Below are 19,789 nucleotides of genomic sequence, written 5' to 3'. Positions count from 1 at the left end.
AAAGAAGACAGGAAAAGGGTGGATATTCACACAACTAAATTTTTCCCCCAGGACATATTTGTACCTCACCACTATATTTGGCTTGAAAATCAGAAATGGAAGGTATTCAGAGCAACTGTAATAAAATATAGGTAGATTTACAATGCAAATCTAGTTTTGCATCACAAATGGGGCATGGTTTTTGCGGAGATATCCAGGATGGTATGGTTATAATGATGATCTAATAGATAATACAAACCTAGGAATGAAGACACTTTTCTGCTGTCTTTCTGCATGGTCAGTGTCCATCAAAGGACATTTGCACATCAAAGTAGTATCTGCAGGTGCACAAAATTTCATATTAAATATATACACAGCTGCCACATTGATGTTGCCAAAAACCCCAGATCATAGTGATTGTTCCTCCACAAGAAGCTATGAATAATTTGAGCCATTTCCAATTACCATATTAATGGAGGGAATAAAAGATACTTCTTTTTCGAATAGGCATAAACAAATTCTGCCAGCCCCTCTTCAGACATTAAGTATGGAGTATCAAAGAGACCTCCTCTCAGAACCATACAAAATGGAGTGTTTTTCTTAAAAGGTTAGGCTTTCACCAGATGGGTAATACAATTATACGTGACCAAAAGCGTTACAGCGAAAACATACCTGGTTATGCATTCATAAGCAGCTCAGCAGCAAATGTGAACGTGTAAAAATACACCACACAGCATCAGTTGTCATTTAGCTGTGCAATCCTATGGCCGGGATGGAGTGGGGGGCAAATCTCAAGTGAGAGTGGGGGAATGCTCTTGTAGCCAGTCATCCTTTTCAAGCAGGGATTGATTTATGCCATCTCTTGACTTGGTGCAAATTTCTCCTGGTATTGGGGGCATGTTGGAGGATGAGAAAGCAATGAGTTAATCTGGAATTTGGTTTGTTTGTTACTATTATGCAGGGCTAGCAACGCAGTGCACTTGTGATGTTTGGAATCTAATTCCCACCAGCCCTGGGAAGCAAAACCAAAGTCAGGGATGATGGGAGTTCTAGTCTAAAACATCTGGGTTGGATCCTTGCTCAAATGCTTTTTCTTTTATTTTTTGCTTATTTAATATTTTAATTGTTGCTATTTATTTTACAGGTTTCTTTTTAATGTTTTGCTGTCATTGCGCCTATGCCTTGTATTTATTGCCATTGCATTAGTATGCTGGAAGGTACAGAAAGTTGGGATATACATTCAATAAAAATAAAAATAAATCAACTGTACTGCATTTTAATTTGAGCAATGTCAAAAAATCTACCCAGCATGGTTTTATACATATGCTGTTGCCATTTCACTGATTTTTGTGATGCAGACATTAATATACATCTTCTGTGCAGGAGAACTGAATTCTAGTTTCAGATATGTCTTTTGAAAAGAGATGCTTCTCAGCGCAGGTAAATATTCTGAGCTCAATGCAAGCATGGGCAGGTGCAGTGGAGATGAGGCATTATATGTATGCTGTACTGCTTTGGAATTAATGAAAATGTGTCAGTCTGACAAGATCCCAGGGATGACTAGTTTGTCTCAGCACTGTCAAAAGTTTGAATGCCTCATAAATCAGGACATTAGTGTGTGGATTAGGTGGCAGTCGTGTTCCGAGGCAGAGCAAGGGGAATGTATGAAAGACCAAATAGACATCAATGTAGACAACATTTGCAAATTGTTTAAGATTTAACATGCATTCCCCATGCTCAGGTGGCAAGACAGAGAACAGAGAGTTTGTCCACACAAGCATGAGTCAAGCAATAGGCTCCCCCACCTGGCCATGATGGTTGCACACACAACACTCTGTAGTTCTTCTCCCATGTATTACAGTAGGGGTTGGTAGGGTTCAAAAACCTGTAAAATGTGTCTGATCTGAAATGACAGTAGGGACCTTCAGATGAACTCCCTTAGGCATATATGAGCATATATGGGTGTGTGTGGATTGTATTACATGGACATGTGCCCCGTTCTTCAGACATTTGCTTGGTAGATGGCCTCTTAATATTTACACATTGAACCAAGTAAAAGCAGCATCGCTAAGAAGCAAATTTTGACTCTTAGGTTTGTCCTTTGCCCAATGTGGCTAATTCTCTTTCTGTAGTGTCATCATGAGTCATTTGCCCATTACTTTGACTTGCACCTTTGACTTTCACTTTTAAGATCCACTGCCAAATGCCTATTTAAAGCCTGTGGGGAGAAAAAAAAAATTGTTTGCCAAAGATAATTCTTCAAGGACACAAACTTCCAGGGTTAGACAATAATGCATCATACAATGTTCTGGATAAACACCAGACATACATATCTGCCGATTAAGAGTGACAGCCGCCAAAACACACTGGTTAAAAGTGTCCTCTGTTAATAGTAATAAGGGTTACAATGGAGATGATTCAGAACTGGGAGCAGCTCCTCTTCACATGTGTGTGGCGTTGTGGTCTAAACCACTGAGCCTAGGGCTTGCTGGTTGGAAGGTCGGTTTAGCCAGAAGCGGCTTAGTCATGCTGGCCTCATGACCCGGAAAATCTGTCTGCGGACAAACGTCGGCTCCCTCGGCCAGTAAAGCAAGATGAGCGCCAAAACCCCAGAGTCATTCGCGACTGGACTTAACCATCAGGGGTCCTTTACCTTTTTATCTTTTACCTCTTCACACATTACTTCCAAGATGGGGTCCATGCAATCAAAGGGGAGTGGGGCTGGGTGCTTGCCCTGACTTGGATGGCTTGAAAAGCTTTAAAAGCCACCTTGGATTTCTTTAAATGAGAATTAGACAGATTAGTGGAGGATAAAGTCTATCAGTGGCCACCAGCCACGATAGCTATACTCTACACCCACTGTTGGAAGCAGTAAGCCTGGGAATCACAAATTGAGAGAGTGCTGTAGCACTCATTTTCTGCTTACTGGCTTCTCATAGCCATTGTGAGAACTATGTGATTCCCATAAGCACACAGTCATATGCAGTCTTTGCAAAACGCCACCATCACCTGTTGTACTGATGTTTACACAGCATGGCTAAATGCAAGTGTGTGTTTAATGCATCTTGTCTTTCCTTTCAAAATCAGGGCTAAAACTGCACTGTGTGGGGAGGTGCTTTTTTTAGAAATACCTACCCCCTCCCTGTACAGTGGTCTTGGAAAAAATCTTCCCCCCTCCAAGTACACACACACACACACACACACACACACACACACACTATTTGCCCTGAGAGGGAGGCTGCAATTTTTGCCAATTGAACTTCCCTCCTGAGAAACAGAAACTTCAAGGAAGTCATTTTCACTGGGACTTTACTGCAGAGAGAGCAGGCACTGCAGTCTTAATCCTGATCAGTCCCCCCACCCGCCTTGAATTTTAAAAGTCAAAACAAAGTACTGTATACATATCTTTGGCACTGAGAAAGGCAGATGGTTTAGCTGCATTATAGAAATGTTGATCTGTGTTTTAAGTTTTTTTTTATATAAGGACATAGCTCAGGTACTAAGTCAAGAGAAGAGTAACTTCCCTATCTCTTCCTCCACCTTCTTTTTCTCTTTGTAGAAATAAAAGAAATAAATCCTGGTGCCCAATAATTCTTATGCTACTATCTCCTTCTTCTTGTGACTGAAAAGCTCTGAAGCTTCTGTGATATGGAAATGAAGGGGAGTAATTAACCCAAGGTGACTTTTTGAATTCTTGATATCACCCTTGATGAAGTCAAATTACCTTCTCAAATTTCCCAAAGAACAAACTTGGCTGTTGATCTTTCTTCAGTTACAGGCTAGGCCAGCTTTTTGCAAGGCTTTCCATTGGACTTGCTTTGAAGATACATAGGCTCTTGCTGGTTCTTAGGACAGAAGCAGTTGAGCTGATGTATGTGATGCATTTATTTAGACATTGTAGTTCAAACTCAGATACCTTATTGTGGCTTCTTGTTAGGGCTTTCATGGTCCTGCAACCCTAAACACACTTACTAGGGAGTAAGTCCCTTGCCATCAAGTAAAATATTATCTAGATCAGGGATGGGAGGACTGTAAATCTCCAGATGTTGCTGGACTCAAACTCCCATGAGTCCCAGCCAGTATGGCCAATGGTCAGAGATGACAAGAGTTGTAGTCCTACAGCATCTGAAGGGCCACAGGTTCCCCATCCCTGATCTAGACTGTACATTTTGTGTCATCCTGTCGAACGGCATGTGGCCACCACCACCTGTTTGGCAGCTCCCAGCAATATCCCACATGACTCCACTGAGAGACTTCAAGATGCAAACAACATGTGTATGAGTTGTGAGTGCCTTAGGATGTGGACACTAAAATGTGTTGTTATCCCAAATAGTTTACATTTCTGTTCCTACAGGATAATGCCTTCTAGGGAAAGGGGAAGCAATTGGAAACCACTGAGCTTATCTTTTCCAGTTCCTAAACCGGTGTCTTAAAACAATAGACGGATCAAAGATATGATTATCTTTCACAAGCAACCTAATTACTATTGGATTTTTAAAAATGCATATGAATATAAGAGGCAGTGCTATATAGCACAAGACCATTTTTCCTCCTAGCACAGCACTGCACACTCTAACTAACAGCAGCTCTGTAGTGTCTTAAGCAGTGGTCATTTCCAGTGATGGTCCATTATTTTTATCTCGAGATGTTGCGGATTAATCTAGGGACCTTATGTATACAAAGTATTGTTCTACCATTGATCTATGGCCTCTTATGAGTTTATAAGATGGCATTTAACTGTTTGTGTGGATAAAATGCTGGTTGTAGTTTTATAAGGCCCCCCTATGGGGTACACAGAACCATTTGTAGCTTAATCCCTACCATTCTGGTAGCATGAGACACAAATTGCTTTTGTTTAAATTAACCTTGGGATGGAAATGTCTGATTTTCATTGATGTGTAAACCTGTCATAATGGATGTTGAAACAACAATGCTTGATTGATATATTCTTCCTCGCATGCTGTCATTATCTGAGCTGACTTTGGAGACTTTCTGGGTCCTAGAATATGCATGAGGAAGACAAAGAGCACAGTAAATTATTGTATAATTGTATGACAAGTTGACAAGAAGGTACATACATATAGCTACAGCTGCCATACCAACAAATTGCCCACCACTTGTTATGAGAAGTTGGGTAAACATTTATTTCTCTGTTATAGTAGCTCATCCCAGTCAGTTTATGTTGGCTTCACCACATCAGATTTAATATACTGTCCCAACATCCCATTCCAGGTTGCCAGGTGGAATGATCCCCCTTAGGTGCTGTTCTGGAGTTTCTCCTGTCCCCCAGAGTCAATTTCAGGGGGGCACTTGGGTGTGTGTGTGGAATGCCTTGTTGTGCCAGCAGAAGTCTTTGTGCATGGCTTCCACTGGTGGAGCTTGTTCAGTGAATCCTGCTCTTCTTCTTCTTTTGTTTCAATACTGCCACTTCCCAAAGGTTGGGATTGGAGAACAAGCATCTTTTACCTGTTACAGGTGGGTAGCTGTGTTGGTCTGCCATAGTCAAAACAAAATCGAAAATTCTTTCTAGTAGCACCTTAGAGACCAACTGAGTTTGTTCCTGGTATGAGCTTTCGTGTGCATGCACACTTCTTCAGATACCACATCTTTTACCTGATAGCAGTGCTTTTTTCTGGGGGGACGCAGGTGTATGCATACCTCTAAACATTTTGTGAATCTAAGTTTGGCCTCACTGAGGGGCAGTATTTCAATATGAGTAGGGAAATGAGAGTACCCCTAAACATTTTTTTTAGCGGGGGGAAGCACTGCCTCACAGTAATGCATAATCATTTCTTAAAAGTGACTTGTAAACTCAGCAAAGAAAAAGTTTGCTAATGATGTTGAAAAGCAGAGATATACTGGTGAATGGACAGAAAGGAGTTCTGTATGCAATTAATATTTCTGCGCTGAATTTCAAATTAAATCTGATTCATTCTACTGCAAGCCTTTTGTCACGCCCAGCATTTCTATGAACTGAGTCGAATACAGGAGGACAATGGAGTTGGAGAAATAGGCAGCCAAATAAAATATGGGTCACTTTATATTTTTTACCTGTCCAATGGTCTTGAGTGCCTTAAAAAGAGCTAGAACAGCAGCCTAAATCTGAATCTGGCCACATTATTAATTTGTATTTTTGCAAACTTGATCATAAGTTATTTGCTTGCAGTTTTCTTGATGAAGCAGCTGGTGCTGCAGCACTAGAAGGCCAAACAATCCCAAAGATGGAACAGTTGGTAGAAGACCTCCTGGAAAGCATTTCACTTAAATAGGAGAGGAGAGGCATTTTGCTGAAGAGAGGCACAGCATCCCTATGAGCGGATTTAAACTTTGGTAAAAGATGATGTGTAGTCTCTGGCATTGGGAGATTCAATGGGGCAGCCTTCCACATCCTGGTTCCTTCCAGATGCTGCTCGTACAACACCCATCAGTCCTAGCCAGAATAGCCAATGGTCAGGGATGATGGGAGTTGTAGTCTAACAGTATCAAAATGACACCAGGTCAGTGGCACCCCTGTCCATTGGCCATCCTTGATTTAGGGGATGTGCGACAGAGACAGCTAAATCTATTATATGGACAGGGTCTTATTACTAGTATTTAGTAATGTGTTGAATGTCCATAAATTGTTGTGGCCTCTCATGTTGTGAAATTTGACTTTTTCTCTTGCTGTAGCTGCAAAGCCTTTTGGGCTGTACCCTAGCAACCTGTCAAGGCCAATAATATTACTTTTGTGCCTGGCGAACTATTACTGCTCTGATCCCAAACTTATCCTTAAGCATTTGCAACTGTGGCTTATATTGCATGGGCTATGGGGTCTAAGCTAATTAAAAAGTAGAGTTGCTGGGACCTAATCACAGAGCATTTCCTTCTTTAAAAAAGAATTCAATCATGTTGTCATGACAACTGAAATTTTGGAAAGTGAAATGCTTAGTAAGGCATTTGCTCCATACTACTGCAAATTTGCTGGGTAGCTGTTTTACAACCTATTATGGTGCATGCGTGAAGAGAACAATTTGAGGAAAGAGTTCTGCTGCCTCTGGTTTCAATTTGTAGCCTATTAGAAAGGCAACGTCTCAACACAGTAGTGCACCATAAGTTCTATGCTGCCCAGAGGACATTGTGCATGGACTTTAATTTTGGAAGAAATGGGATGATGATTTTGATTTATTGTGCGGGTTGGTGAGTGTTATCAAAAGGTAATCCTTCTTACTTATTTTGAAGTATACTGATGCACCTTTTGCATCAAAACTCAATATGGGAATTAACTGATAGAAAATCTGCATAGAAAACCTGTAAGAGAGAAAAAAAGGAGCTTTAGATCTACATACGCAAATCCCAGAGGATGCAAAACTTAACAGAACCTTGTGAAACTATCCTTAAAACTAAGAAGTAGCTTACTGGCTGTGCATTCTGGCACATGGGGAAAATTTTAGTGAGAAATTCTGGCAAAATACCTTGTTAAGCCAATGAAGGTGTGTAAGAATGAAATATGGACTGAAGTGTATCAAGACACACATAATATATTTAAGTGTATTGTGCAACCTTCCCCACATTTTAATTTATGGGGTGATCAAATGAATTATTTTTCATTCCAAGGGGCTTTTGACTTGGGTGCTGGCAGCAGCCAGGATCTCTATGGCTCGGAAGTTGAAAATATTACAGTATCTCCAGATAGCCTTCTGATAAAACATCTGCAGACTCTGTTCATTTCTGAGCAGATAACCCATAAATTGAACTGAATGAATAAACTGAAAAAAGAAACCAGAAAAATGATATGCCACTTGGTAGAATTTTATTTCTTTTACATTGGAAACGGGTGCACATGAGTCATTCCCAGCAAACCACCATAAGAAACTACAGCTCCCAAGATTCTTTGGGGAAAGTTGTGTGCTTTAAATGTATGCATCCTCAGAGGATTGAACTAGAGAAATCTCTCAGTTGCTAGAATTGTTGGCTCAGATACAAGATCTAAAATGAGTTTTGTTTTGGTCATATGTAAATATATACACATTAGGGTGGGCATAGGCAAACTCAGCCTGCCAGATGTTTTGGGACTACAACTCCCATGATCCCTAGCTAACAGGACCAGTGGCCAGGGATGATGGGAATTGTAGTCCCAAAACATCTGGAGGTTCGAGTTTGCCTGTGCCTGCCTTAGAGGTCTTCTCCTACAGGAGAAACACAATACCCATACACGTATAAAAACAATTATACCTTCCAATATAATAAAACAATATACAATACAATGACAAAACATACAGGTAACTCCATATAGTGTACTAAACATATGTAATGCATATGTGGCCATGTCTTATGTTTCTAGTTCTTGGAGGCTATGTGTAGAGTCAGGTGGAGAGACCTTCACCAGGGCCACTGAATGCAGTTGAATGACAAAGGCACATTTTGCCTGGTGTGGCTGCCTATTCCACTAGGCAGAACTTTCTCCCTGTGCTCTGAAGCGATTCATTAAGCTGACATTCTGGGATATTATTGTGCATTTTATTCTAGTCTTGGTTATGTTTTGTGGCTGATTGAATTTTTTTCTTCCTTTATAACCTTTCACTCAGAATGACAAGTTGATTCCTTGATGTCATTTCTGATGTTCAATCCAGATGAATTATTCCCCCCCCCCCGTACCCCGCTTTCTAAACTGATCTTCAAACCAAGAGAAATGGTGAGAAGCAATGGGCAGCGTGTTGGCTTGCAGACTGTGCCTTGCTTGCATGAAACAATTTTTTAAGAAATATTTTCTCATTTTTATATCCCACCTTTTCTTCCATCATGAAATCCACGGTGCTGTACATGGAGTTCCCTTTCAGGAACTGACTAAGCTTCAACAAGGTGGTGGCCTCAAGTTGATGGCTTTGCATGCTGTTCTTTTCTTCTTTTTCTTTTTACAGTAACAAGGAAACAGTACATTTGTGATAGGCAATTACAGTACACCCCTATGCATGATTTCTCAGAAGGAAGGTCCGTTGTGTTCAATGGGGCTTACTAGTTCACAAATATGTTTAGGACTGAAGCCCTAGGCTGATTTCTTAAGGTAGGTGCAATACCAGCACATTTCATTTTGCCATTCCTGTCTCACACTCTGATGAATGCATAGAGTGGTTTGCATCAATATAGCTATAGTGGCATCTAACGTTCGGAAAGTAGTGTTAATTGATTATATTACATTGCTTGTCAGTTGCAACTCAGCAATCTTATTGCTTAAAGCTGATACGCAGGACTTTTAGTCCTTTCAACTCCATATTCTGCAATGGCTTTGAGACACATGTGAAAAGTGGGGTATAAAAGTTTTCAATATAATAAAATAAATAATACCATTTTGTGGTGGTAGGTGATGGTGTGGTTGCATTTATCTCTCTTTGAACTTGGTTTAAATAAATAAAAAGTAGCAACATGATGGCAAGGTAATTTACATAATTTCATATTTAATTACATAAATTATGTAAATTACACAATTTCACCACAGCGGACAGTGAGTCAAATAATGTAGATGGAAGAAGAACTGCAGCAGAAGAGAAACAGTACTGCATGCAAGGGACATAGGGTGGAATGGAAAAAGTTGTCACTTTACTTCCTAACCTGTGATGGGGTATATGCTGTGGTGTGAGTCATCCTTTATTCTGGGAAGTGTGAGCTGTTCTCGGTGTGAAGAGGATGCTTTAAAAGTGTTCAATGATTTGTCTCCAAACTATCTTCCTCCACTTAGTTTCTGCAGCTATAAACACTGAAAGCTCCTAACCACACAGCATTTAGTCACCCACACCCAAGTAATCAGATAGCATATATATTGTCATTAAAAAGCTACCCATCATTAATTTTTCCTGTAAATCCCAGAGCAGCTGTACAATATTCAGAAATCAGAGACACTTGGAGAAAACCAAACAAGCAATGGGAGGAAAAAACGAAACATATTTGGGCTTAGTGTGTGATGGGTGGAAGAGCCAGTGTGGTGTAGTGGTTAAGAGCGGTAGACTCGTAATCTGGGGAACCAGGTTCGTGTCTCCACTCCTCCACATGCAGCTGCTGGGTGACCTTGGGCTAGTCACACTTCTTTGAAGTCTCTCAGCCCCACTCACCTCACAGAGTGTTTGTTGTGGGGGAGGAAGGGAAAGGAGAATGTGAGCCGCTTTGAGACTCCTTCGGGTAGTGAAAAGCGGGATATCAAATCCAAACTCTTCTTCTTCATCATCTGTAATAGGGGATTGCTTCTGGTGTGTGAATGGAGACTTAATTTGTGCCAGGACTTGACTTGAAACTCCTCTTTTCCATGGATATATGGTTTAGTAAGGCAGGATAGGAACACTGAATATTTGCCAATATTGCCTTCCCCCTCAAAACCAAATAACCTGAGCCAGTCCCCATGCATAGCTCACATCTTTGTTTTCTTTTAATATTTTCTTACTGTGTCCAGCATATCTGAGGCTGAAACATAGAATTGCCCACTGAAATTAAGGAGCAACCTGTGTTTGGCATTGTGCATCAGAAAAAGCACACGAGGCTTTTCCATGGGCTTTTACTCCTTCGAAGTCCTACCATCATCAGGTAGGGCTGGGAAAAGACTCCTTCTTAATCCCAGGATAGCTGCTATCAGTCAATGTAGACAATACTGAACTAGATGAAACAAATGGGTTGACCCTGCATAAGTCAACTTCCTATATTCCGAACAGTGTGAAAAATCTCCAGCCAATCAATTTAATCGGGTGGCCCTGAGTTCTAATATAATGGAGGTGGGGGGGGGAACTTCCTCCATGCATAAGTTTATATGCCCCTAGCAAGTCCTGCCTTACAGTCATCTTTATTCTGAACTGAAAAAGCAGAAATGCTGCTCCGTTTCCTCACAGGGAAAATATGCTTTCACCTTGGCCATTCTGGTTCCAGTTTTCTGCACCTTCTCCAGCTTTATGAGGCAACCTGACGAGGGAACCAGAACAGTATGAATAAAGAAATCTAGGAACAACACAATTGAAAAATTTTGGTCCATCATTTTATGATGCAATTGTATACATACCTTATCGGAAGCAAGTCCTTTTCAGTTCAATGGGGTTTACTCTCAATTAAATGGTAGTATTGCCACCTATATGAGCTAGGTGAAACTAATGGAAAACAATATGGCAAGAATGAGAATATGTGGCTCTCCAGATATTGGATGGCAAATCTCTTCATGCTAATCAGTGTGGCCAATGGTCAGAGGTGATGGGAGTAGTCATCTAGCAACATCTGGAGGGCCACATCTGTTATCGGATGCAACAAGAGCATCAGAAGGCACAGGCTGGTTTGCAGCGAGCCGTAGTGTGCCAAAAGTGACCTGAAGTGGTCAAGTGGCCTTGACCTCAGCCTGTGGCACACGGTTGTCTATGGGCAGAGAGGAATTGCAATAGTATGCAGGCATTAATGGAGGCCTGAGTCCCGGGGTGTGTGGCACTGGGACTGGGACTCTGTTCTCTTACTTTGATCTTTCCACAGGTTCCCCATGTCTTTAATACAGGCAGCAACCATTTTAAGCACATCAATCACCATCATTCAGGTCCTTTTGGACCTGGAAGAGGGTAGAATGGGGGCGGGGCATAACACATATATACATGCTCTGCTGATGTGCATGGGGACCAGGAATGGAAGCCCCATACGAAATGGTTGCCACCTGTATGGGGCAGCTGCCATCTTTCTTCTTACCAAGGCATTCTCTCATCAGAAGCAGGCAAATGAGGCGAGAGGTGAAAGCAGGAGAAGTTAAATCATAGTGGAATTCTATATAAACAACATATCCTAACAATGATTTTACAATGGCTGTAGAATTGTAATATTAATGCCAGGATTAGAAAACAGCACACCCACATGCAATTGAAACCCCCAACTGAACTCTCTTCCTTTATACACGACTCTTCTTTGGCATCGTGGAGATTTGATTTCCACCTACCTGGAATTAGAGAGGACTATGTTTTGAGGGCATAGCACGCCGAATCTCCATAATCATTTGTAGAGATTTGTCTTGCAGCTATACAAAGTTGTGTTAACAGGTAATTATCTGACACTGTAAGTGCAGTGGCATTGTTCCAGACACCCACTTTCTTATGATCCACGAGACGGGCTGCAAACTCCTTGGCACATCTTATGTGTGTGGTTTTTTCTTTTCTTTTGTTAGATTCTCTTCCTCCTCCTCTTCCACTCCTGAGTTCGTTTCTACAGGGTATTGTATTAATTGCCCATTATGCGATCGTTGCTCATGCCTGACAATTGGCGCTTTCTCTATGTGTGGATTGGTTGCACAGCCTGGTCTGACAGTGGGAACCCAGAAGTGGTACTGTAAATTAAAACAATGATCTAATTACCGTACACAAAACAGGGCTGGCCCCCTATTAGCAATTTGCAGCTTAGCATGTTAGGGCTGGGCTAAGCCAATAAATAAAACCTGTTCCCTCCCTTGTGCTGGAAGCAGCGTGTGTAGCAACCAATGCTGCTGCTCAGCTTCAGCTCTGTGTTGTGACAAGCTGTTCCGTGCTGTAAGATCTCAGCGCTCTCGTTCTCTCCTTTGTACGTGTAGCTGCAATGTCTCCTCCACCACCTGATACAGAAGGTACACCCACTGAGGGGTTAAATAGCTTCTCTGGAAGGAGGCTTTGAAAGTGTGCAAGGAGGGAATCAAACTGAACTGGGGAGGAGGAGGAGGAGGAGGAGGATCCCTTTGCAGAACACGCCTTGGCAGTAAATGCAGCTCTCTGTTATCAAATGCAACAAGAGCATCAGAAGGCACGGGCTGGTTTGCAGCGAGCCGTGGTGTGCCAAAAGTGACCTCAAGTGGTCAAGCCTCAGCCTTGACCTCAGCCTGTGCCACACAGTTGTCTCTGGGCAGGAACTGTGATGGCATGCAGGAGCTAGTGGAGTCCTGAGTCCCGGGGTGTGTGGCACTGGGACTGGGACTCTGTCCTCCTACTTTGATCTTTCCAAATCAGCCAGGTAGGAGGCAAAGGGAGATGCAGCTTGGGAAATGAGCGTCGCTAAGGAGGAGAGCCAGTGTCAGACGGCAGCTCGGATTGTCACCGACCTTTGCCGTAAGAAGAGCCTGCCCCAGTTGGATTTGGACACCTGCAAGGAGTTCCTCCTCTTTCAAGACCTGAGCAGCCCTGAGCCAGGTACAGTGACCTCTGTTCCCCTGTTAACTGCTCCTTGACTCCTATTCACATGATGTTGTGGGAGAAGAAGGTCATCATGGAGGTGAAGCTTGTACAAATGCCCACTTTATGCCAGGCATTTCCCTCTATCTCATTTTAAATCCTCTGCAGATGTGTGTTGTTGGGGGAGTCCAAAGAAACCTGTTGAAAACAGCAAGTTCTTGTAATGCTTACTAAGTGGAAGAATACTCAAAGTGAAAGGATATTCAAAATAACTGGAAGGAAGCAGGGAGAAAATGTGTAGAGACACCTCCTCCCTGTTCAAAGAGTGTAAGAGGGTGGGGGGTGCATCAATTTTTAGGAAGTCTTTTTAGCGAAATCAAGCTCAGTCTGTGTACTGTGTACTTTGAGTTCCCAGAGTTTCACCCGTTAGTTAGCACAAGGTGTTGGATACCCTTACATTTTGACAGCTCTGTGGTTAGCAGTAAAAAAAAGAGAGAAAAAGTGCATTTTACTCATTAACTGAGTGCAGCTTCTATCAAAGAAGTAAATGGGGTGCAGTGCTATATTGAAAAGCTCAGAGACTTGAGTTGAACTTGACTTTCCAGTGGCAGTAAAAGCCATCAAGGAATCACATTTTAACCCCATGCTAGATAGTAGTAGTATTCTTAGGGTTGATATTATACCCCCCCCCCGGTCAAAACCTGTTTAAAATGTTGCTTTAAATCCTACAGTAGTAGACATAGGAGGATGAGTCTCTTAACAGCTATTAGCTATGATACATAAATGGACATTCAGACTAGAAGCAATATTGCCAGGACCATCTTACCCATAGATGCTAGGGGTGTGGGGCACCTGGGCGCCAGGCTCTCAGGGGCACCAGGCTGAGAGTCTGGGGCCCGAGAGTTGAGTCTGGGGAAGAGCCCACCCATTGGTCGGTGTGCCGCAATGGGCTCTTCTGCTGTGGGTGGCTCTGCGCCACAAGTTTGGGGGTGACCGAGCTAGCGAGATGCTGAGCTGGCCTGCCAGCTCCGCCCTCCTGTGTGCCTGGGACTTGGCAACCGGGGAGGCGCCGGGCAGATCTTTGCACCCTGGCACCACATATCCTTAAGACAGCCCTGAAGATTGCCCTTTATTGAATGCCATGGGCAAACCACAACAGAGGGCAATTACTTCTATGGCCTGTCTGTGAGTTTCTCAGAGGAATCTGACCACTGTTGGCAACAGAAAGCAGTCTGATCCAGCAGGTTTCATGCAATAGGTCTGCTTTTGTGTTCTTAACACAGACTTCCTTATACTGCCTTGCCATTTTTATATTAAGATGCACAGCAACACCCATGTGCCCCACAGGACCAGGGAGAGTTCTGTGCCATCTCCAGCCATAAGTAGAGGCAATTTATGCCTGTTGAAACATTCGTCACCGCAGGACTTGAACACTGGTCTGAATCATAGCTGCTTCCTGGAATTGCCTTTGACATGCCCTTAGGGAAGGTTTGCTTTAAAATCAACTATCCTAAACCAGACTTTCCTGACTGTGGAAAGCCAACAGGACGCCTTCATGAACAGGAAGTCTTAGCTTGTTGCGTGATGGAATCCTTTGCCAACCTGGTGCCCTCCAGATCTTTTGGATGACAACTCCCATCAGCCCCAGCCAGCATGCTGGAGGTACCTGGTTGGCAAAACATCTGGAGGGCAGCAGGTTGGATATTTGCTGCAGCTTTCCTTGTGTGACAACAAATAAGCTCCAAATGGAAAGTTGAGTCCTTGCAATTTCACGAGTGCAGATGAGTTTCTAAAGCGAGAGAGAGATAGCTGGACTCACATCTGCCACAGACTGGTAGCCCTGTCCCTGGTCCCAGGCGTGTGTGTTTTCTTCTGACTGTGTTTTTCTCCTTGCTATGGGATTTGCACTTTACTTGCCTGGCATTCTTTTCTTTGGAATGTGGAAGGATAACTGAACAGACGTTTGGCATTCAAATCAGGACCCAGAGCTGAACCCTGGCACAAAATAAACCCTGTTCACGAGGCACCAAGAGGGGTCCTGGCAAGCAACATTTCTGAAATAATAAAGTGCTTCTCTGAAGCAGTTCACAAAAACTTTACATTTCAGAGTTGCTCACCTGAACCCATTTCTGGTTGATTGCTCTATATCCCTGCAAGTGGCTGACTATCGGGATGGATGCTGTGATTTCAGCGGGGATTACCTGATTGCTGAGGTAGCTTCGCTATTGCTTTAAAGTAGCCCATCGACCTGCTGTTCGCAGCAGAGTGCAAACAATGCCCTGATTTTGACAAGCAACCTCATGTTGTTTATTAGAGATGGTGCTGAAATTCATAACTGCCTGTCTTGGAATATCTTGCTTAGAAGATTTGGTGGCATTATGAAGCAAGTGCTGTTTTCTTTGAAAGTTCTTCTCCGGCTTGGATCTTAATCCAAGTTGGCACATCTCCATCCAGCCCTGATGCCTTGAATGCTGCCATTATAGTTTCCCAGGCACCTGGGAGCCAGGGAAGTGCAGGTATTTAGGGTGCCTGAGTCCGTACTGTGTTTCCCTGACAAATTAGAAGTATTTGCTGCTTGCTAGAATTCAGATGATCTCTCAAGACTTGCAGTGTATTGCAAGACATGATCTGCTTTGCATGCAGAAAACCCCAGATTCAATTCCATGCATTTCCAGATGGGACTGGAAACGTTCCCTGTCTGAAACCCTGGAGACCCACTGCCAGTTCAGTGTAGGCAATGATGAGTTAGATGCACCAATGACCTGACTCACTGTAAGACATCTTTCTATGCTCCCATGGATTGACCTAGATCCCAGTAGACATAAGATTGAGTCTTTGTGTTATCGAGAGCTATCAGGTCTGCCATGAAAAGAACTGTAGAGAAGAATGGCATGTGAAGTTCATGGACTATGCTGAAATGGCTAAAATGACTGGAAGAATCAGAAATCAGGAAGACCAAAATTTTAATAAGGAATGGGGAAAATTTATAACTTATCTTAAAGACCACTGTAAACAGTTAAAATCGTGAGTAGGATTGGAATATCAATCCTTGTAGTTTAAGGGTGAATTCTGGACACAATGGAGATGCAAAAGATTTGGACCATCATAAAAGATGCAGGAGGAAATGGTTAATAATAGGACCCACAAAGGGAAGGATGGAAGTCCAGGAGATTCCTGTTTGATAGATCTTGGTAAAATTTTAATTTGAAAAACCAAATAAATAAATTAAAAAGAAAAAAGATATGTAAATGTCACAGCACAATCTGAGCAAGGAACAGGAAACATGGAACTTGTAGAGGGTGACTGATACAGAGTTTTGCGCTGAGCTCTTCTTGGTAGTAATGGATGGACTCCCTTTGGCTCAGGGCTCATCCAGACTTCCTTTTCTGCTGTGTTTGTAGCACAAGTCTGTATTTTAAAGCTCTGTGTCTGAGTGGTGTTTTTTGTTTTGCTTGCCTCAGAGCCTTCCCTGCAAAAACCCGCTCTTTACTACTGACAACAAGTCTGTGGAAAACAACAAATTGCTATTTGTTCCAATTCAGCATTAAGTGGGTTTTCCTTGGAAAGTGGCAAGGCACAAATAGAGAAGGCACTCAGACAGACTGGGAAAGTGCGGACCTCTGTCTAGAAAGCACAGGGCAAAAGGTAAGGGTGTCTGGATTTTGGCTCAGCAAATGACTCGTATCTTCTGAGCCCAATGCAGAAATCTTACTGCACACCCAAGGGCATTATTGGCAGTATGATATGGCCCAAATGCCCCCCCCCCTTACAAGCCTGAAGACCTCACCCTCATGAGTTATGCCCTCTTCTCTTCCCATCGTACTTCTCAGGAGGTCAGTGGCAGTAGCTGTTACCAGGAGGAAACTCCAAAAGAACTCCATTTCCCCCTGGTGCCCAGTATATGCATGTGTCCAGAAGCTTAGTTTACAATTTGAGCTAGATAAGTACTTCTTAGGGGAATAGTGCTTAATGCATAATGCAATCAAGCATTGCAATCTGGAAATATTCATATACTGAAACAGTGAAATTTGTACTTTGATAACATCATTACTCCTATTTCAGCACTGAATAATCCAACCTATCCTCTGAATATTGGCGTGCTTTTCTCTTGTAAGTAAGAGGAGTATAATATTGTGCATAGTGAGGAGGAAATGGACAGATAATTCCCCCCTCCCTCATACTACCAGAACTCAGGGACATCCTAGGAAGCTGAAATAATAATAATAATAATAATAATAATAATAATAATAATAATATCATTTATTATTTATAACCCGCCCAACTGGCTGGGTTTCCCCAGCCACTCTGGGCAGCTCCCAACAGAATTAAAAGCACAATAGAACATCAAACATTAAAAACTTCCCTAAACAGAGCTGTCTTCAGATGTCTTCTAAAAGTCAGACAGTTGTTTATTTCCTTGACATTTGATGGGAGGGCGTTCCATGGGGCAGTCGCCACTACCGAGAACGCCCTCTGTTAGATGATTCAAAACAGCACAGTTGAAAGAAAAATGCTTAGATAGTTGAGGTAATTTTAATCTGTTTTGTTTTTTTGTAAACCGCTTTGAGGTGCTTTTTTACAATGAAGTGGTGTATAATTTTTTTTATGAAAAGGCAGCTTCGGTGCCAAAACCAGGCCTAAACACTGATTGAAATGGATCTAGAAAATCATAAAAAGAAGCCAATCCAAAATCAACTCCAGCCAGCATGGTCAACAGTCAGATATGATTGGAAGACATCAGGTTAGAGATGGCTGGGCTAGTAGCTTCAAACTCCATGGCTTATGAATTTAGATGACCATTCTTTGCCTGGTCACCCAATACTGCTCCCCACCCCGCAGTGTGTATTGAGAATAGGCCATTCATATCTGTTCTCTATGAGCACATACATGAATTGGTATGTTGTCAAACAATCTAGGCTTGTGATGACCTGAAAAATCAAGTTTTTATACTTTACACATAATTCTTATGCCCATATATTGTATAAAACACAAGCTGATGACTGGACAAATTGTGAGGTTGAAAGAGAAAATATGGCTTTCTAGTGCACAGAGTTACAAAACTCTCCTGCCGCTTTGAACAGCAGTGAAATTCTCTTGGAACTATTGGAGAGCTCCATGAGATGCTAGCCTACTTTTTTCTCTGTGGTCCCTGATAATCAGTCCTGAGGCAATGCTCACAGGAAAGACTCCCATAGGCCAATATTGATGACTCCAGAATGCCTGACTGCACAACTGAGGCAGGAGGGCAGAATGAGAACATTTGTATAATGGACCGAGAGCAACCAGCCAACATATGCCTGGCACTTTTGCTATGATAATAAGAGGTTTCCTTCCGGGATGCCTTAATGTCTCCCTGTGTTATCTGAGCCTGCATGCAGCATATTTCCGCACTGGTAATTTCCCATGTGTTACAACCTGCAGGCAATCACTTGTAAATTTGTATTTTTTGCCAATCAGACAGAGCAGAAAGTGAAGTGGACCACAGTAGGGGAAACCAAGGAATTCTGAGGTCTGGAAAAATATTCTGTACAACTCAAGCAAGAACCAAAAGTTAGTCTACGCTCAAAGTTGCCAAGCAGAAGTTGGTCATCCCATCACTGGCCAATAGCAATTAGACTTGGAATCTCAGAGTTGGCTTAGGATTATTGGAAAGGGCCATAACTCAGTGATGAAGCATCTGCTTTGCATGCAGAAGATCCCAGGTCCAATTCCTAAAATCTCCTTGTATGGCATACCTTGTCTGAAACCTTGGGATGCTGCTGCCAAACAGTATAAGAATCTGCACTGCACTAGACTGATCAACAGTCTGACCTGGTATAATACAGGTTCCTATGTTCTTAAACTGTGGGTTGGAGCCAGAGGTCTCCCCATGGAAGTGCACTCATAGTGTGGCATTCTCACCCTGTCCTCCCCACTGCAGCCTCCTGCAAACACTGAGAAGCTGCTCTGAAGAGTGAAGGGACCCTCTGGAATGCTTCAGATTGTGGCACCAGGACTGTACTGGAAGGGGGAGAATTTCAGCAGAAATAGGCCACTATGTTAGTAGAAAAATTGAGGGGGGGGGGAGTCAGGAAGGAAGAGGCAGAAAAAGTGTCACATTGTCCAACTGGACTTTCACTCATATAGCTCTGGATCCAAGCCTGTGCTTGAAATCGAGTAGTCACATTTTTTTTTTAATGGAGCAAATGTTCCCCACTATAATGCAACATGGTTAGAGGAGAGGCAAACTATTTACTCATTTTCACTGACTTCAAGTAAACACGTTTGATGTGGCTTGATAGTGAAAACACATGATATTCTAATAATCTCATGATGCCTGCAGGTTTGCTGGTTTGTTATTTTGACCTACACTGATTTTTTTTTTTAAAAAAACACACACACAATGACAAAACAATGTGGTACATCAGCAGATAACCTGATGAAATCAATTCATTGCAGCACAAAACAATACACAGAGAACAACTTCTGAGTGAACTCCATGCATCTGTTAGTTTCTGGTCCATGCCACTTTCACTTGTCTTTACCCACAATTCTGTATTTAATCCACAATTTTTAAAATATAAGAAGTGTATTTTCCCCCTCCCATTTTTAAAAAATGTATTGAAACATGACACACACCATATAATGTGTTATCTGGGATACAACAACTGCCTTGTACTATAAAAAAGTGTATTTGATGCATTCATACTGCCTAG

General features: G+C 42.4%; 1 protein-coding gene across 3 annotated transcripts in view; it reads left to right on the top strand.

Annotated features, from left to right (window-relative positions):
* Positions 1 to 19,789, top strand: part of SYT6 (synaptotagmin 6) — a 150,061-nt gene that overhangs the window by 6,403 nt on the left and 123,869 nt on the right. Inside the window, exon 1 of one of the 3 annotated variants that reach the window (XM_033153002.1) lies at positions 12,840 to 13,112. The exons of 1 other annotated variant lie outside the window; for it this stretch is intronic. In XM_033153002.1, the coding sequence (XP_033008893.1) occupies positions 12,968 to 13,112 (145 nt within the window). In that variant the 5' untranslated portion in view covers positions 12,840 to 12,967. Of the gene's footprint in view, positions 1 to 12,839; positions 13,113 to 19,789 lie in introns of those variants that run through there. One more of the 3 variants, XM_033153003.1, reaches the window with a different exon arrangement.

Source organism: Lacerta agilis, chromosome 6 (assembly GCF_009819535.1).
Source record: "Lacerta agilis isolate rLacAgi1 chromosome 6, rLacAgi1.pri, whole genome shotgun sequence".
Lineage (NCBI taxonomy): Eukaryota > Metazoa > Chordata > Lepidosauria > Squamata > Lacertidae > Lacerta > Lacerta agilis.
The sequence above is the reverse complement of the archived record's forward strand: the minus strand, read 5'-3'. Positions and strand labels throughout refer to the sequence as shown.